Source organism: Beta vulgaris, chromosome 1, assembly GCF_026745355.1.
Source record: "Beta vulgaris subsp. vulgaris cultivar EL10 chromosome 1, EL10.2, whole genome shotgun sequence".
In the NCBI taxonomy this organism is placed as follows: domain Eukaryota; kingdom Viridiplantae; phylum Streptophyta; class Magnoliopsida; order Caryophyllales; family Amaranthaceae; genus Beta; species Beta vulgaris.
This window is the reverse complement of record NC_079202.1, coordinates 61,235,005-61,254,384: the sequence shown is the minus strand read 5'-3', so window position 1 is coordinate 61,254,384 and position 19,380 is coordinate 61,235,005. Positions and strand designations below refer to the sequence as shown.

Genomic DNA, 19,380 nt, shown 5'->3' with positions numbered 1-19,380 from the left:
ATGGGAAGAGCTCCTTGTTGTTCTAAAGTTGGCTTACATAGAGGTCCATGGACTGCTAGGGAAGATGTCTTGCTAATCAAATACATTGAAGCTCATGGTGAAGGTCAATGGAGATCTTTGCCTAAAAAAGCCGGTAAGACGATGAGATTAGTTGATTAAATCCTCTCTAATTACGTATATTTATGGTTTAATTACCAACTAGATAGTACTAGTTAATAACCCATGAGATGCATGCATGTTTAATCACTAATGCATAACCCTAGTCTACTTAGAATTTCATTCATCTCTTTTGAATAAACATGTACGAGTTAAATTAATGCTTATTGGAACCTCTCTTTTTTTTGAAGTAAAGTGAGTTTAATATCGTAATTAATTGAGATTGATATCATGTTTCTTATATTTAATCATATTACCACTTTCCTTTTTGAGATATTTCGAGAATAAATTCTCGTTTTCTTTTTAAATTAAAATAATTTCCTCTCTCCGTCACTTCAATTTTTTGTTTCTTACAATTAATTTTTTTTACTGTTCATCACTTTTGCTCTCTCTATCCACTAGCACTCTCAAAGTTTCATTCAACTTTAACTTTTTGTTTTCCAAAAAACTTTTGTGACACTTAGAAGTACAAAAGTGAAAATATTGTTAATAAGTACACATCTATTTTCAGATCGACTATGTTGAAAGTTACTTATCGAATAATTCTGTATATACAATTAGTAATATTCATTAAAAAAAACATTTTCCTTTAACGTACTAAAATCACAAATTATTATTTATATATAGAATGATTCAATTAATTATCTAGACATTAATCTTCATTAACTCACTTTGTTTTTTCTTCTAAATGTGATTTGATTTTGATTTATGAGCTAACACAAGTGATTAATTGATGCATGTTATTTATACATGTAGGACTTCTAAGGTGTGGAAAGAGTTGTAGATTGAGATGGATGAACTACTTGAGGCCAGATATCAAAAGAGGCAATATTACACCAGATGAAGATGACCTAATTATTAGGTTACATGGCTTATTAGGCAACAGATGGTCTCTTATAGCAGGAAGATTACCTGGTAGAACTGATAATGAAATCAAAAATTACTGGAATACCCATTTAAGTAAGAAGCTCCGAAGCCAAGGGACCGACCCGAATACCCATAAGAAACTATCCGAATCCGAGCTCGAAAATTTATCCAAGAATAATTATAATAAAAAGAGATGTAAGAGCTCCATTGATGATAATAATAATAATAAGCATACTAACTATAGGAGTATTAGATCTAAAAAACTTGGTGATGAAGTAGGGGAAAAGACTAAGATCCATTTACCCAAACCCGTTAGGGTTAAATCTGTCATTTCACTAACAAGGAACAATAGTGATAGAAGTTTAGAGACTAATAATAATAATAATGTAAGTACTACAAGTGCATCTTCAAGTCAAACTCAAACCTTAAACCAAAATTATGGGCTAACAACATATGACTCAGAGAATAATATAATTATGCCATGGATGGAAAATCATGCTAGCATGGGAACAAATGGATTTGATGATCATATGATGATGACTATTGGATCATCATATGGTGATCATGATGTCAATATTGATACCATGCAGCCTCATCATGAAGTGGTTGCACAAGATAATAATCAGCAGCTTGAGAAGCTTTATGAGGAGTATCTACAGCTTATCAAGGTAGATCATGATCATGATCATTATCATGATGGTGATGGTGATGATGATGATGTTGATGGTGAAGCTCAACTAGATTCATTTACTGAATCTTTTCTCATCTAATTGAGGAGACAAGAAATCTAGTTGAGAGGTTTTCATGCTAGTTTTAGAATTTGATGTGCTAATTTTACCTTCCTTAATTGGATCCTTGATAGTTTACTGATAATAATGATTTCAAATTAAATATGGTTGCACTTAATGAGCATTTTATGTAATGTGTATTATTGCTAATGAAAGGTTAAGGTTTTCCCATTCTCTTAATCAGTTAAAAAGGCTAACATATACTTTGTCAGTTACAAATTACTTGCTACATTAGCTTTTGGTACTAATTATTAAGAAGGTAAATTAAAGTAGAAAGAAAAAAGTAGGTGAATCCGTGGATGAAGTGTGGAAAAGTTAAAACTTGCTTAAAAGAAAGTTAATGTGTAGCAAGTAATTTGAGACATCTAGAAAAAGAATGTAACAACTGATCTGGAATAGATGAAATAAGTTTATGGATTTACTTTATAATATAAGATTTTAAGAGAATTGAGTAAGCCAACTTCACATGCTTTTTTCGAGTTACTCAAATTGTGGTATGAGTATGACTCAATTTTGAACTTAACTCCACCAAACTCTAATATTTTCAAGTCAATCATAACTACCTACACCTCTATAATTGGTTCGGATCACAAAATGATAGTTTTGACTTCATTTTTTTTAACTAAAAGAGTTGAATATCAACTATCAAGTTGATTATTATTTACCATATATAAGTCGAGCCTAAACTCAATATTACTTGGCTTGGTCACCTTTAGGTCGAGCTTGGGTAGTTGAGTCACACAACATCTATCAGGCGCATGAGAGTTTTTTTTTCCCCTGAGGGATAGGTAGAGTTGGTTCAAACAAGCTTGGCTCTACTCAACTTTGTTACTTATAAGGACATATGCCCTATTGGATTGAAATCTCGCATAGGTTAATCTGACCGATATAATTACACAGACAAGATCCTTTAAAAGTGGGAAAAATGTAAGTAAATCTCAAGTCCAACACTTAAAGTGCCTCGAGTGGGAACGATTACATGTACAAGACATATTAGTATTGCCTAAATTAGGTATAATTGCCTAAACTATTTGAGATTCATCTTTAATAGTCTATTTTAATTTAAATTAGTTTAACAGCTATTAAAGAGATTAAAGGTCAAATTTTGTCCTTAACAAGTAACAACAAAAAGAACACGGATAGTAAATTTAAGATACCAAGGTATCTTAAATTATAAACACCATTACGATTCACATGCAGAAGTAAAGCAGAGGATCTCTCCTTAATCAAGATAAGAGAAGTACCCAAAAAAAGCAATGTGTATCCCATTTGGTTACTTACTACTTACTAGTATAAAGTATATATATGTTCTTGGGTGACCTAAATGAGACACCTATCATTTTGAGAATTGATGAAGTAAGCTTCTAAATCATGTTAATGTGACTGTTAATGTCACAAATCATGAAACTCCAAAATTATGTATCCTCCAAAATCCAAATTCCTTAGATAATGTCAAAAGTGAAAATTTGAGAATGATGACACGAGAAAATATTCCTCGATTCATTTTCCCCTAGTTGGTGTGCACGACCTTGCAAGTTCTAAGAGCAGGGCCACTGAGCGAAATAAAGAGCTGCGTAGAAAGTACTCGTAGCCGACTAGTTTCAAAATGCAAGCCAAGATTGCTGGGCAAAAAAAAGTCCAGAATGCTACATAAATGCATAAAAATTAGGCAATAGCAAGGACTATATATTGAGAGAGAGAGCCTGCAAGTTTCATGTTTTCCTTAAAATGTGCAGATTTGAATTCTGCATTGTATGAGCCAGATTTAAAAATTTAGTCATACAAATTTTAATCATTCCGATAACCCAATGACTGTACACAAGACCAACCTACTCTTGAAATTCTTCTGCTTCCATACCAAAATCAGTTTGTAAAAGGTTGTCAACCAGAGACCTGCATATTATTTACTCAAGCCAAGTACCGGAATAACTGGGGGTTTTCCTTGTCTCTTTCGATATAATCCCGAGTAATTAAATCCTCAATCCTCTTCTTGATTGCCTTGAAATCGGGCTGCAAAGAGACGGTAAAAGAGAGCAATCATCAGCAAAAGATAACTTGACACTAGATATATTGTTTAATCCTAAGTTACTCGGACTCTCCAATGATCTCAAGTACCTGAATCGGATGCTCAACACTCCGACATGGGTATGGAGTATGGATGTTCCGACACACAGTTTTGGACAGTTATTCAGAAAATAGCCGAGTCTCACACTTAAACATGTACTCATGTGCAATATGAGTACCAGAGTCCGAGTAACATAGTTGTCAATGATATACCCTAATAACGTTACAAGCAAGCAGCAAGGAGTCATACCTTAAACATGCGGCTTAGCTGTTCAACACACTCTGTGATCAATTGTTGATACCCCAATACCTTCCTACTCTTCATTATACGCACAATAGAAGCATCGATGGCATATCGTCTATCTTTGTCCACGTCCTCAACAATCTTTTTCCTCTCATCCATCGGGGGAAGAGGAATCTGTATATGCAAATATACAAACGAAAAGATTTCAGAGACGATTTCAATGAATAAATAAGAAAGCTTGTACAAGATGACATACCCTAATCCTCCTCATTCTGTCAGTAAAACCAGAGTTGAATGAAAAGTGATCAGTATGAGACACAGTTCTTGTGTTTGGCTCCTTCAAAAGAATCTTGTACTTTGCACACGACAGTGATTGAAGCACTCTAACTAAGTCTTCATCAGCCAGATTTAGTTGAGTTGAAATTTCTGCATAACTCAAGCGATCCGCTGTGTTGAATAGGAGCAAAGCAGCAGCCTGCATGGGGATGAGTTCAGTAATTAATTAAAGCACGAAACATTGGCACAAAAAGAAAGTGAACAGAAAAAATAAGACCAGAACAATTTAGTAATTACCTGATAGGTTCCAACAATCAATTCAATTGTTTTCGGACCAAACTTGCCATTAATGTTGCAACTTCCCAATGAGTAAACCCAAGAGAGCTTCCTGTGTTTTGTTTTTGTTTGATAGAATTGCTTAAAAGCTTCCACACACCTTACCTAAAAGTCAAAAGATAAATTATGGTTTTCATGCTCAAATGAGAAACTTGTCGAGCTAGTAACAGAAAGTTTTATGAAGCACTAATTACCATCTCAGAAGGAAGGTTAAGATCAGAGGACTTGTAACTTGGCCAGAACCCCGTCGTGAGAACTGTGACATTCAGATCAAGCCCAGGATTGGCATTCGGATTTTGCTCAAGATATTCTTCAAAATGAGTCTGATTCTCCCTCCCCAATGTCAAATCAGTTACCTAAAAATATAAAGACAAAGTGGGAGAATAGAATCTAAGACATATGTCCCAGTAATACACAGCAATTTAAGTCCAGAAGTACATTACAGCTTACCATCCCTTCCATCTTTGACGTAAACTGTGCACCGCACTGCTGCTTCAATTTCGTTAAGATGCTTCTTTCATGATCATCATTGGCACTCTTGTCAAAAAGTAGACGGCGAGAGAGCTTCTTTCTGTTGCAAGTTGATAGCAAGAAACAGTATTGAACTTTCAGAAAGAGGACTCCAAAAAAAATATGACAAGAGAAAGGCGGGAAATGCTGACCTGTAAAATTCTGCAAACATGTCTTTATCGCTTACATAAGCAAGAAGCTTTACCACCTGCACAAAAAATGGAAAAAAAAAACCATTAATCAACTGCACCTTGAGCAGCACAGAAGCTTTGCTAAGTAGTCAGCCTGTTTGCACTGTTACCTTCTCAAGTGAGTCCTCAATAGCTTCATCACTTAGCTTTTCACTCCCGCCCTTTTTGAGTATATTATCACAAAATGTTGCGAGCAGTTCAGCACTAGAACTACCAGCAACACCCTTGTTTAAAAAGACCTCAAAAGCTTCCTTTAGAGCCTGTGCACAGCACCAGAAAATAAAAATTGAAAAAAAATCAGAATCCAAAACTATAAAACCAAATAGCACAGTCCATTGATAAATTTCACCAAGCACAATTAAGCAAACCTTGTGAAAAATAGTGTGGCTCATAAAGCAATCGATGACATAAACCATGAACTTATCGTGTAGCACTATCACCTTCCTTACAAAGACCTGATAACATGCAAACGAGTTAATTTTAGTTCCAATTATCCAATAGCTGCTCAAGTATGAAGCTAAAGGTAATGAGACCTGCCTGTTCATGTGAACCACCCACAGCATTTTCAGCCTGCCAAAAAGAGAAATCCAGAGGGATTATGATCAATACAACAAAGCATTATTAATATATCATATATACTCCATAAGGAAACCTACAGAGAATAATAAGCCAACAATTCTAGCTACACCAATATACTCATAACGAAAACACTAAGCCACGTTCTGGTCATTACCAATTACCTACACAAAAATCTATTTGTCCAAACATTTCATTCACACGTTTTCATACATAAGATATAAGAAATATAATAAAAATCTCTAGTGCACCAAAAAGAAAAAGAGATAACTAGTCCTCAAGAGGACTTCCTTGAGCAATTTGGGGATACAACAGATTTAATTAGACAGATGCAACAAGAGAGACACATCAGTCTTCTCACTGCAGTACCAATCGCTTAAATAAAAACATTCTTCTCAGCAAAGAGATCAACACTATTTAGGTTGGGTAAAGCGCATACATATGGTACATTGACTGTGCATGGTGAGTGGGAATCAGAACAGTCAACAGCAGAATTCTAAAGTTCAACAATTTTGAATGCTAGAGAGTAGTAAAACAGGAGAGTAACAGAAGGTAACATATAGTAAACAAAAACCAGCGTCATCAATTAGTCAAAACCAAGCCACCCACATTAACACGCACCAAAACAGCAACCCAAAAGGAAAGGTGTAGCAGCTCAGATTAAGTAGGGCATAATGAGCACATGGTAGTGAAACAAGTATACTTGTTCGTACTGAATTCAAGGCTTGAAGTAGATATTATCCAACTCTTAGCTAGAGTGGAGCATGAAAGCAGCATATCATCTATTTGTACTGATTTTGAGGCTTGAAGTCATTCATTAACAACAATGATTCAAACAATGATCATGAAAAGTGCCAAACCTTGCTAATTGCAGCATCTTCTGCCTGCTGGACCAAGGCAGTTCCTTCATCTGTAATATGCTGCAAGTGAGCAGGTTGCGCAATGTCAAAAATCATCACAAAATACTAAAAATATTTGCCAATAATCATGAGAGGCTAGACAAACCAGTTTAAAGATGGATCCAATAGGATCCAAACCCTTAGGAACTTTACTGTATAGCCTGTACATCCTGGAAAGATCATCCACCTAACCACACCCAAAGAACAAGTTCAACATTCTTCATTTGAAAATGATGAATATTAAAATTCATAAGCTATTAGAATAAATAAAAGCAAAAATACCTTATCGTCTTTAAGCAATACACGACATCCAGAATTTTCTTTCTCAAGCAATTGGTTTTCATAAACCAACAACAATTCATTTTGCACTCTCTGTAAAGGACAGTAAGGGCAAAAATCAAAACCATATATAATAATTTCAATTGACTAATAACATCAGAAATTTATTCTTTTATTATTAACAGACTTTTATTGAAAAGGAAATCAAATTGATACACAACAAAGCCTACTTTCACTAAATAAAAGCATGAACGAACCTCTAGAAGCTTCTCTTCACTGCTAGAATGCAAATAATGAGACACCCTCTCCTTTTCTTTTTTGAGACATTCCTCGGACTGCACAGCCAGAAGGCAAACAATGAGCAACATAATACACCGTGTGCTGCCCAATAAAATGTAAGAGGAGTTAAATGGTATTAAAAGTTGCCTTCAACATGTATTCTGGACATGAATCCTCTACAATCCAACTTGAAGCCTTCCGAGAATAGTATGCAGCAGTATCATCCAGCAAATGTGCCTCAAAATCCTTTTCGTACTGCTCCATCTGTCCCATACCGATTTCAACAAATATCCCAAGCACATTCTTGAGTAATGCTCGGTCAATTTGTCCACCCTCTCTTTCTACATAGATCTGACCAAAGAACTTCAAACGTCATCCACATCGCAATCATGTGAAAGAATTGCAAAACGCTTTAAATGATGACCTTACCAGGGCTAGAACAGCATCCTTTGCCTTGCAACTGATTTCTTGGTAAACCTTATAAAAATAGAAAAAAGTCATCAACGACTTAAATGCATAACAGACGTACAAAGGTAAGAAGAATTATAAGGATGGGGTCCGTATGCGACCTAGAAATTCAATAACTTCACTCAGCAGGCAATTTCTAAGAATTTTAATATAAAATCTACGGCTTTACTCACCAAATTAAATTAACTAGCTTGTTATGAGGGAAAGGGGTTCATTAGTTTAAGAGGTTTCGCTCACATAACTTGATTAACCAGCTTGTGATGTTTTCGCTCACCTAGAACAGCATCTTTAAATTAACTTCACTCACTAATTTAAATGAAATTACCTAGTTTGAATTTACTCCTCAAATTGAAAGAATTAGTAGAAATTCCAAGACTAAATTATAAACTCAGCATGCAAAAGTAACAAACTAAAGCCATATATAAAGACAAGATAAAACATAGTTCTAAGATAAAAGAGAAAAGTGAACTTGATCCTAAAACCAATAAATGTTGCCAGCACCAATGCAGATTAAATGGGATTAAAACTTCACGAATCCAACCTGGCCTATGCATAGTACAGCTGCTAGACGTGTCATAATCCAGATCTGCAGACTGTGCAGCAGCTTATATTCTCGTGCATGAAGAGTAATAATGCTCTCAAAACTCCCTTATGTGTAGGAGCAATTTCTAACTAAATTAGGATGAAAACTATGGTGGCAAGCTAAATGGAGATTCACGCAATAAACAACATTGTTCCTTTTAGAAAGGAGATCCATATTGAAGTGAGACGATTGATTTCACATCACAAGAGGCTCAACTTACCACTTGATCAGAGTTATGACATAATCGATAAAAGGAAAAGGCAACAACGTGAAAACAAAAAATCAACATATGTATAACACAAACAAGAGGGATCTATACCAGATCGCGGAAGCAAGTGAGCCCAACATCGTTCAGTGAAGGAAGTGTCCTCCGAGTGATGAAGTAGCGATCAAGATAATGAAAGAAACGAGAGAGCCATCTGACCATCACTTTATGATTCAACCATCTATTTACAAGTTCAATCAGCATATATTCATCATGTTTTTCCTTCAAAGCTGGCAAAACCTGATTTGTTTGAAAAAAAAAGGAAAAAGACACAAGGTAATAGAAAAGAGTAAGCATGAAGGCGTGAGTTAATATTAGACATGAAACTGTACTTTCCACTTTTTTAGTTGCAATGTTTGACTTTTAGCACTATTCGTACACTGAACTTGACCTAAATCTTTTTACTAATAGAATTTTAGGATTTAAGATATTGGATTTATCTCAATGCATATTTTCATAATGTTTACTAATGTCTGTTCGCAAAAGTACAAGTTAAAATATTGCAACTAAAAAAATACAGAGGAAGTATATTTGAAGAACAATGCAAAATTTCATTAGGCATCTATCAAACAAAAACAGAAAGCATATTAAGTCGTAGACCCCAAAAGGGAAGCAAAATACATCTTTACTTGTATGCCTTAGATTTTTATCATTTCTTAATAAAATGATACAATTAAAAATATTTGTTGTGATACTCAAGCAATCAATGATATTGATGAGATTTATATTTAAGTCTTAAAATAATATCATATGACAATGCCTATTATGCTGCTTCACCAAGCAAAAAAACAGCAAAGCCCATTAAAAAGAACAGGTATAGAAATGCCCAGTCTACTTCAATGTAACAAAAAACATGAATCAGAATGGTTGCAAGCTAACTTTCTTGCACAAACAGAAACCTGGGTTCTATCTTCCGAAAAAAGAAAAAATAAAAAGCAAAGAAAAAGCAATCTCTCAAATTCGAAAGAGGACTTTATATACAGCTTTTGGCAAAAAGCGGCGAAAGTAGTTTCTCTTTTAGTTTTTGATGTGCTTAGTCACCAAATATATGCATGATGCATGGGAAAAGTCCATATAGACGAACAAAATGACGACGGGACAGTAATTCCTTACCGTCGAAACAATGTAATCCACAAAAGCTTGTCTGTAATTATCATAAAGTTGCTGAGAATAGTCATATGGGTTTTTCTGAGTACACATGTTGTATATTGTTCTGCAATTAAAATTATGAGTTAGCAACATAACTTGTACTCATAATCATATCACATTGGTCATAAGGGGACAATACACTTACGTGTAAAGCATCATGTACTCTTCAGAGTTAAATGGAGGCTCAGATTCACCTTCAAGAATCTTCTTCAGTTTCTTTATTCCATTTTCCATAAATTCCCATCCTTCGTGTAGTTCCATGGGTTTGCGGTCACCCATTTTGGTATATTACTTGATTTACTCAGCTGTGACACACAAGAGAAGTAGCTGCTTCAATAACATTCCACTTATCCAATGATATAGACATAATGAAATCTCAGCCTCACTGAGAGATCTATAACATATATTCATATATATCTCGTAACAGCTACCTTACGAGACAAAGGCAGTATAATAGCACACAAAAATGCAAGGGAGGAAGAAGAACAGGGAGATAAAATAAGTAGTGGTATAACTGTGGGTCAGATAGCAAAAGACTGAGATGAAACAACAAACACGTGGGATAAAACTACAGAAAAAGTATATAAAAAAAATAAAACCATATGAATACATTATTTTTATGGCATCAACAGTCAAAACAATAAGATGACATTAGGAAAGCTTATCAGAAGAAGATCCACCACTTATCCATAATAAATGCGTGCCTCTAACTGTTACTCCGTTGGTTAGTCCATTCTTAAAAAGAAAAGGCCACACTGGACTTTTATGATCAACGTTGTGAACCTTTTGTATACTACCACAATATCCTTTTGAAATTTAGAAAGATATAATATTGCAAGATTACTGTCGAGGTAAAACTTACGGGATATTTCCATCATAAGAAGATCTACCACTTATCCATCATAAATGTGTGCCTCTAACTGTTACTCCGTTGGTTAGACCATTCTAAGAAAGAAAAGGCCACATCGGACTTTTATGATCAACGTTCCTGAACTTTTCACTGTTGGGCATGGGATATATACTACCACAATATCCTTTTGAAATTTCAACAGATATAATCTTGCAAGATTACTATTGAGGTAAAACTTACGACCTTACGGGATATTTCCAAATTATATTTGGGCGCCACATCATAAATTGACACATTGGAAATCAAGGTTAATGACATTGACCACTGGAATCAAACATGTCGATAAAACAGAAAGTCTCGTATGAAGGATAAAATGAGATTATCTATGGTGTCTGCATTAAAACGGTAAAACCTACCACACCACATCTAAAGTATGAATGCCACTTCATTACATCCAAGACATCTCGCACTTACATGCATCTACTACAAATGCAACCATGTCTACAAAGCAACTACAACATCGTCTAGCCAGTCTCATGCCAACATCCACATCGCTATAATCCATTGTTACCCCGACTGTTCACATTCCACAAGCTGCTGTCTATTTTTTCAATAAATTCTAAATAATTTGTATTATTTGAATCCAATATTCCAATTCTCCTCCTTGGAAAAAAGATTACCCTAATTGTAACTAAGAACCAGACTTCAATCATCAGTCCAACATATTTATGAAGCTTAAACTTCTTTTCTTCTGTACTCAGTGAACAAAATAGAAGACGAAAAATTACATCAAAGACAACAATAACTTAATAACAATTTCACTACTCGCAAAATTAGCATCACAAACTCAACATAAGCAAGAGCACTTTTTTGCACCGATTCAAATCGCAATATAAAAAACACTCGCATGAACTCACACCAATCGCATTCAACTACAAATTCATAAATTACGCACAAAAAAAAAGGAATCACTCAAAATTGAAATAACCTAATTCAAACTTATACTCAAAACATTCAAACTCAATCAACGCGCTTTTCTTAAACGTCAAACAGAAAACATCAAACAAAAACCTCAACAAAAAATTACAGTAAATAACAGAGCAAACAAAACGAAACAGTTTCGAAGCCAATCATCAAGTGATCGAGATTATAAAAATAAATAAAAAGCAAATACTAAAAAAATAAAGGAAAGGAGAAAGAATCTAGTTACCGTCGAAATTTAGGGTTTCGAAATAATGCAGAAATCTTAAATTCGTTCCGAAATTAGGGATTTGATGAGAGAGAAAGATGAAGTGGAGAGTAGGAGTCTGAGCTAGAGAGAGAAAAGGGAGATGACGAAGAAGACGACTATGGTAGTTTCTCTTTCTTCGCTTTTTTTATTTTAATTTATTTGTCGCAGGAAAAAAAAAAAAGCGCCTGTAAAAATCCCTCTTTTTGGGCAACTAATTTGCCTGTATATAGTGTTTTTTATGCGTGTTCTTTTTTTTTAATGGGCGCTTTTTTGTTTATCTATATGAACGATGAAGGCAATACAAAGTATTAAAAAAAAAAAAAAAAGGAGGGAAATTTGACCCTGTAACCACTAGACCAAGACATTTTTAATTTATAGTAGTATTTTTTTTTAGCACACAGTATAATTTTTTGTCTTTAATTTATTTATTTTTTTGTCTTTGATGAGATATTTAATTAGATTTGGGTTTTTTTATAGAAATTGGATTTGGGTTTTAATAAAATTTTGTTTAGTACAATTATCATTCTTCTAATTATTATTGTGGACAATCAAGTAGAATTATCTATAATGCTAATTTTAATAATTGATCATAAATCATCTTGACATAATTGATGGAGCACACTTATTATTATAATTTGGTCGTCAATTATTGTTTGTCAATAAAATTATGATAAGTTTATTCAGACATATTGTGATGATAATTGAGAATTTGTATACATGATATCGTTGTACTCTATTAGTTATATTGGTGGAGTTTCTGCTTCATTTAATTTAACATCTTTTACATCATAACTTCGCGCTAAAAATTCATTGACAATTGAATCAAATAAATACCCTTAGCCTCAAATTTCGAGAAACAGATGAAAACAAATATATTCGCTCTTCTCTCTTTAACTTACTCTCACTTGTCCCTCAAAAAAAAAATCAGAAAATTACTCATCCCCTAAAAAACATTACTCATCGGCAACAATTACTAACATCTTCACCCTCATAATTATCGTTACACGCTTCATTTTCCTTTATGATGGTTTCATCTCTCTGAGCCCTACTCCCTTTTCACTTCCTATGTCATTTCATTGTCATCGCACATTGCTAAGGTAAATGAAAAGGAAACTCCCAAAGAAATTGAGGTTAATTCTTGACCCATATTATATACACCACAATGCAGTTGAGTCGCTATAAGGTAATTAAAATCATAAACTCGACATCGATCAAATGATTTTTTTTTTCCTTAAAGATCCAGACAGTATAGAGAATATATACATATCAATGTTCATAAATACACTTTCTTATATTTTATACTTATCGTTGGAAATCTATACTATATACTCCCTCCGTTTTCTTTTGTTGTTTCCATCTGAAATTAGAGAATAAATTAATCCAACTAAAAAACGGGCAAAATTCGACTATTTTAAATAAAATAAAATTAATTATATATAAAGATTTTAGCCTTTTGAGATATTTTATGCTAGCCAACCAATGACACAAAAGTTTGATGGATAAAATAGTAACTATAAACTAGCGTGAACACATTTATTGTCCGTTGAGTTACCCTACGTTAGACAACCAATGAGACAAAAGTTTGAGGGGTAAAAAAATAAAAATGACTACTTAATCGTGTCGACGCGTTTATTGCAACTTAAAATAAATGAGAAAAAATTGTAAATTACACTATGTATGAAAATATTCAAAATAATAACAACATATTCAAATTTTTCAATGAAAAATACAAGAACAACAATATAAAACATAGGGAGTACACACTAAGCCATAAGCCGAATTTTCAATCCTAAAAATCATTCTTCAATGTGTAAAAAATTAATAAACAACTCATTGTATTTGAACTTTAACACACCTATCTACAATAGGTGGGTAGCTATTAAAAAAAAAACTTGAACACTACAAATTAGTTGATTAATTACCTTAAAATTAGAGTTTACTTTATTAAACAAAATATATCGATTTCAAATTCATATATTGAAAATTCAGCATGACTCATATATATATACTTCTTCCGTTCTCAATGAGTGATATTTCTTACATAGTTTGTATATTCTTTTGATATGTTACACTTTCATTTTTCACGTATAGATATAATTTTTGTGTTTCTAAAACTTATACAAAGTACATATTAAGACGATATATTTTTTTTGACAGGCATATTAAGACGAATTTAACAAGTTCTCACATGACTATATTTGTATTCACGCTTAAATCACAAACGATTGTCAAAGTGACATTTGTGAATAATGTAAAATGTTAAAGTGTAACATGTAAAAAAGCATAAAAAGTATAAAAACTGAAAATGTCACGACTCAAAATAAGGTGACACCAAACTTGAAGTGACAAGAATTTTCAGGTTCGTTACAAGTATGTTATCATAAAAGTAAGAGGAAATCATTATTTTTTTCACTCGTTTAATTACCCTACTTTATTATAGTCATAATTATTTATATAAGTTCTTGATTTTCTCGATAATTTTCCTTTTGTGAAAATTAAAAGAAGTATATATGTAATCTGTATTGATTTTAATTTTGGAGATATGTAATCTGTGTTGATTCTTTCTCTATAAGTACATATGGTGTATCATATACTAAGGGCCTGTTCTCCCCAGCTTATTTTCAGTTCAGTTCAGTTCAGTTCAGTTCAATTCAGTTCAGTTCAGTTCAATTCAGTTCAGTTCAGTTCAGTTCAATTCAGTTCAGTTCAGTTCAGTTCAGTTCTGTTCAGATCAGTTCAGTTCAGACCAGTTCAGTTCAGCTCTTGACAATACTTTTACTCTCACATATCACTATTCATTTCAGTTCAATTCAGTTCAGTTCAGTTCAGTTCAATTCAGTTCAGTTCAGTTCAGTTCAGATCAGTTCAGTTCAGTTCAATTCAGTTCAGATCAGTTCAGTTCAGTTCAGCTGTTTTATGCCGAAGAGAACATGCCCTAAGCGAGTTAGTTTTAATATTTTAAGACTCCATTCACATCGGCATGTACTTCAAATATAATGAAGCATATATATGAACACATCATATTTATTTTTTTTTGGTCTTACTACGAGAAGTTTTCCACCGCTTTCGGTGAGGGGACTAATCTCCCATGCGAATGTGTATTAGTACCTCAAAAGACAACATCCCTCCCAGTTGAGATTTTTTTCATACTTAACGCTCGAACCAAAAACTTTAATTGAGGAACGAGAGCCCCTTAACCACTCGCGTCAACCCAACCGGAGTGTCATATTGACCATTGCATAGTGCAATAACCCAAGTTGCAGGAAGGAGAAAAAGAAAAAACAAGCTTCATCTGAAACTGCAGATGCAAGATGAACACTGTAACGCCATGGAAGCAGCTTCTTCTTCATGCTATTGAGGCCAATTCTCATCTCAAGCATTCTTCTTTCTTCCAACTTGTAATCTTTTCTCATCCATTCTTTTAGAAATCTCTCTAAACTTTATCGATTATTTACTGGATTTTTCTGAAATTAAATTGCTTGCACAATTAATTAGGCTACAATTGGAGGAAATGGAAGACCATCTAATCGCACTGTAGTTTTCAGGTATCAATTATTTCCCTCTAAATTTAAATGTTGTTGTAATTAGGGATTTTTCTTAACATGGTATATCATATATGATATGATTTTCAGGGGATTTCAAGATGAGACTGATAAAATCCAGATTAATACTGATTGTCGCACTCGGAAGGTATTCTTTAATCTTTGAACTCGATAATTTCGTTATAATTGGACATATATATTTGCTGGAAAAGTCAATTGGGAGAATAAATTCTGGGTATTGCAGGAGAAAGTTGTTTGAAGGTGTTTTTTTTGATGATAATTAAGATATCTGATTGAAATTTATCAATGATTATCAAAGTGTAAATTAAGAAAATCACATTGAAGCAATTATTTTTATTTGGGTCATTTGGATTTATTTTGAAATTTGTTCTTATTAGTTAGTGGAACATGAAGAATGTGGAGAAATGAACAGATAAAAGGAAAAAGAAGTAATTGTTGAGAGTGGGATTTGAACCCACGCCCTTTCGGACCAGAACCTTAATCTGGCGCCTTAGACCAACTCGGCCATCTCAACAATGTGCTACTTGAAATATTCAATGATGTTTCATTTTATATGATTCTGCTTTCTTGAGAAAGAATATAATAATGCTCTATGAGATTCTCTGTCATTTGTAAAGATGTATTGCATAGATTATTGTAAAATTTGGATTTATATACCCTTTGGGGTTGCTAGAAAATGCTTAAAGTTCAAAATTTGGATTCAAATAACGGGTTAGAGATTTTTTATTGGTAAACAAACCTTAAGTGGGGGCTTAGGAAGTCTGGTATGTTGGTTTATTAACAATTTAATTAGCTCCCACAACATTATTTTGATCGTATTCGGAGAAAATTGTTTTCATCTTCATGTTTTTTGTTTCATGCTTGTCCCACCCTATCTTTTTTAGACTATATTAGCAGTTTGTATTTCTTGCATCATTCACATTTGACATGAGTAATAATCAATTTTATCTGAAATCAGTATCAATCTAGCTATTAAGTATGCAATTGCTTTTGTAATTTATGTGTGTCTGATTCCCTCATTTTACATGCAACATTGCTAAAACCTGGAACTCCAGACCCATTAGTTACTGATATCAGGGTAGTAAAATTATAGAGACATTTATTGCAATTGGACAATGTTATTTGTCACCGGCGTAGCTCCTTTTATCTCGCCTTGTCCCCCATATCCTCATTGAGACTTGGTGGGGGGGGAGGTAGGGGGGTAAAGGGCTGTGGACGTGTGTAGTTAATACCTCAGTTACATAAGTTTATGTCAATTAAGCTTTTGGCAGATATGATAAGGAAGAAGAGACACAGTGAGGGTAGATTGAAAGATGTTCTTATTATTTTATGTCATAATCAACTAGTAAATTTAGTTTATTGATATATGGGCTGGGAGGGGTGCCAAAGTTGAGAGAAAGGGTGGGGCTGTGAAGGGGAGTTGCAGGGGAAAGGGAGTTGTGGTGGGAAAGGGTTAGATTAGGTTGTGGTGGGAAGAGGTCAAAGGATATTTAAGGGGGTTGAACTTGGATTGTTTATAATGATTCTCTTTGTAGGGGTGGATTTGATATGAGGATGGTTGTTGGTTAAAGATGATATTGTTTATGTGCTGATAGTGCATACTATATTACAATTGTCTTAGTCTGAAATTTTTTTTCATCAACCAAAGTTGATAAGGATTTACTTTTTTTTTGGCTGTAGCTCATAAAATTCTTCCTCTCTTCTTGTTGGGTATGTTTCTTTTGCCTTCTGCACAGATTGAAGAACTCAAGCATTGCCCATTTGCCGAGGTAATAAATTTTTGAGGTAAACCTTTTTTCCCCCCACTCTCTGTTTCATATTTACCGGTGTGCAGGGGGGGGGGGAGGGGGGTCAAGCAAATCAGAAACTGCTCAGGTTCATTTTTCTTAGAACAAGTTATGTACATTGGTTTTTTAAGCTTAAAGTTAAACCGAGTTTCAGTAAGTATGAACTCATTTTTCTGTCTCTCTAGATATGTTGGTATTTTACAGACTCCTGGGAGCAGTTCAGAATAAATGGCAGGATTGATGTTATTGAGGGATCAAACTCCGACTCCGTGAAACTCCAGGTGAGCCTAGTAGTAGCATCTAATGATGCATATATTGATGGTTTATGAATTCTTTCTGGCATGCAACGAAACATCCAGTGTTAGTTGTCAGATTTTGGTTCAGTGAATTTGTCGGTCAAACTGTTTTGTGGTATGTCTCCTATTGTCTCATGGGAACGAAAGGTGTTTGGGTTACATTTGCTGTGCACGTGGTGTTCTATCACATATGCTAACACTTGACAAATAAATTATCAGTGTCAATTCTTGTTGCAACCTTGCAACATGATGACCAATTTGATGGTCGTCTTTGAACGTAGCCAACCTGAAAAATGGCTATTATATGCATATGCTTGTTGCAATTGCTAGTTTTGTGCTAAACATTTGACTTAGCAAATGTTTGAATTTGTGGCCTGTTCCTTGTTATTAAAGCTTCCATAGTCAGCCATTACTCTGCCTGAAGTAAGTGCATTTAGATCCGCACTGCTGTGCAATTTGTATGGTTGGATACATCCGTATTCTTACAGTGTCAATTTCCTTCTCTTTCTGCAACACAATGCAGGAAAGGGAGAAAACATGGTTTGCTAGTTCATTGAAATCAAGACTGCAGTATTTGGGTCCTGATCCTGGTATTCCCTCCATTACTGAAGACTTACCAAAGGGTGTCAGTTTGGATCCTTCTGCCGGCCCGGTTAATGCATTTTGCCTGCTGGTTCTAGATCCTGATCAGGTCTTTCTGAATTTTAGGTTATTAGAGTAATGGAAGCTTGCATTTATTGTATCTCACACTTTTTCTTTAATATCTTGTGCAGGTGGATTACTTGAACTTAAAGACTAACACAAGGATAGAGTATAGGTGCAGCAGAAATTCGAATGGAGATAAATGTTGGACTCCAGAGAGAATCAATCCATAGTCTTGTGTTATCTCAATGCAAGAACATAATCGATGATACTGTCGATCAAGGTTTGAGCCTCTAGTGGCTCTCCCTTGATTTGTAAGCACACCCAAGAATAATTTAAGATCTTGGGTTATGTAAGAAACTCATAAAATTCTTCAAAAGATGGATTATGCATGAAGCTGATCTGGTGAAGTTAACACTTATGTACCCTAAGTAGTGACATTAATTTGCAATTTCCACTAATTCTGGCCCTTGGTTTCTTTTTTTTTTTGTTCATTGGAATTTCTGTGCTGCAGTTGCCTTATTGTTAGGTAACTTAGGTTGTGTCATGATCCATGCGACTTCTGTCCTGTTGGACTTATTCTGCCGCTCTAGTTGTCCTGAAAGTATTGTGTCACACATTCTATTAGGGGTTGTCAATCTGTTCCTCATCTTTTTAGAGCATTTTATCTGACGTTGTTTTGCCTGAAATTGCTGCCTTTGGAAGCTTAATACTTATATTGCGATGATGTATTTTCTAAGGCCTGGTACTATCTCATGGAGAGCGGCATTTTTATGGTTAAGGAGGATATCATGGTGTGGGTTGTGTTTATTGGAACATTATCTTACATGAAATATTATATTGCCACAACAGGTATGCAAACATTTTACCTTGTATAGCTATTACGTGTATTCTTGGAGTTCATCATGGAGTGTAGAGTGGATGATGCAACAATATTACAAGAAGTCTTCAGCAACCTTAAAAAGGTAATTGCAAAATAAACTACTTTCAAGATGGAATCAATGTTCTTAAGTCTTTTGTAACCTTCCGTACTGATTTTGCCTTCATGGTGCTGTTGGAGTGTGGAACATTAGGCTAATAT

General features: G+C 34.2%; 3 protein-coding genes and 1 non-coding gene across 4 annotated transcripts; 2 read left to right on the top strand and 2 right to left on the bottom strand.

Annotated features, from left to right (window-relative positions):
• Positions 1 to 1,793, top strand: LOC104907739 (myb-related protein 308). The gene is made up of 2 exons (XM_010696746.4): positions 1 to 133; positions 913 to 1,793. The coding sequence occupies exons 1-2, from the start codon at positions 1 to 3 to the stop codon at positions 1,791 to 1,793; spliced, it is 1,014 nt and encodes a 337-aa protein (XP_010695048.3).
• A 1,711-nt stretch (positions 1,794 to 3,504) lies between these two features.
• LOC104907807 (cullin-1) lies at positions 3,505 to 12,199 on the bottom strand. The gene is made up of 20 exons (XM_010696826.4): positions 11,991 to 12,199; positions 10,076 to 10,235; positions 9,895 to 9,994; positions 8,836 to 9,021; positions 7,895 to 7,942; positions 7,613 to 7,816; positions 7,444 to 7,521; positions 7,190 to 7,279; positions 7,014 to 7,094; positions 6,869 to 6,928; positions 5,970 to 6,002; positions 5,801 to 5,887; positions 5,543 to 5,692; positions 5,394 to 5,449; positions 5,182 to 5,302; positions 4,926 to 5,087; positions 4,693 to 4,836; positions 4,376 to 4,594; positions 4,126 to 4,293; positions 3,505 to 3,821 (listed from the first exon to the last, which is right to left on the bottom strand). Exons 2-20 carry the CDS (start codon positions 10,207 to 10,209, stop codon positions 3,720 to 3,722), a joined length of 2,223 nt encoding a protein of 740 aa, XP_010695128.2. The 5' UTR covers positions 10,210 to 10,235; positions 11,991 to 12,199; the 3' UTR covers positions 3,505 to 3,719.
• Positions 12,200 to 15,212: 3,013 nt separating this feature from the next.
• Positions 15,213 to 18,777, top strand: LOC104907968 (pyridoxine/pyridoxamine 5'-phosphate oxidase 2). Its single transcript, XM_010697027.4, has 7 exons — positions 15,213 to 15,409; positions 15,507 to 15,556; positions 15,644 to 15,701; positions 17,311 to 17,343; positions 17,547 to 17,642; positions 18,181 to 18,348; positions 18,431 to 18,777. Exons 1-7 carry the CDS (start codon positions 15,323 to 15,325, stop codon positions 18,530 to 18,532), a joined length of 594 nt encoding a protein of 197 aa, XP_010695329.2. The 5' UTR covers positions 15,213 to 15,322; the 3' UTR covers positions 18,533 to 18,777.
• Positions 16,008 to 16,088, bottom strand: TRNAL-AAG (transfer RNA leucine (anticodon AAG)). Its single transcript has one exon. It is a non-coding gene; the product is annotated as a tRNA-Leu (tRNA).
• Positions 18,778 to 19,380: the final 603 nt, after the last annotated feature.

Excerpts from the sequence above, each read along its gene's own strand:
- LOC104907968 (XM_010697027.4), top strand. The coding sequence starts at position 15,323 with ATGAACACTGTAACGCCATGGAAGCAGCTTCTTCTTCATGCTATTGAG. Across the intron at positions 15,410-15,506 it reads ATTCTTCTTTCTTCCAACTT|GCTACAATTGGAGGAAATGG; the intron begins GTAATCTTTTCT and ends ACAATTAATTAG. Across the intron at positions 17,344-17,546 it reads AGCATTGCCCATTTGCCGAG|ATATGTTGGTATTTTACAGA; the intron begins GTAATAAATTTT and ends CTGTCTCTCTAG.
- LOC104907739 (XM_010696746.4), top strand. The coding sequence starts at position 1 with ATGGGAAGAGCTCCTTGTTGTTCTAAAGTTGGCTTACATAGAGGTCCA. Across the intron at positions 134-912 it reads ATCTTTGCCTAAAAAAGCCG|GACTTCTAAGGTGTGGAAAG; the intron begins GTAAGACGATGA and ends TTATACATGTAG.
- LOC104907807 (XM_010696826.4), bottom strand. The coding sequence starts at position 10,209 with ATGGGTGACCGCAAACCCATGGAACTACACGAAGGATGGGAATTTATG. Across the intron at positions 5,888-5,969 it reads TGGGTGGTTCACATGAACAG|GTCTTTGTAAGGAAGGTGAT; the intron begins GCAGGTCTCATT and ends GCATGTTATCAG. Across the intron at positions 5,450-5,542 it reads TTGAGGACTCACTTGAGAAG|GTGGTAAAGCTTCTTGCTTA; the intron begins GTAACAGTGCAA and ends TTTTTTGTGCAG.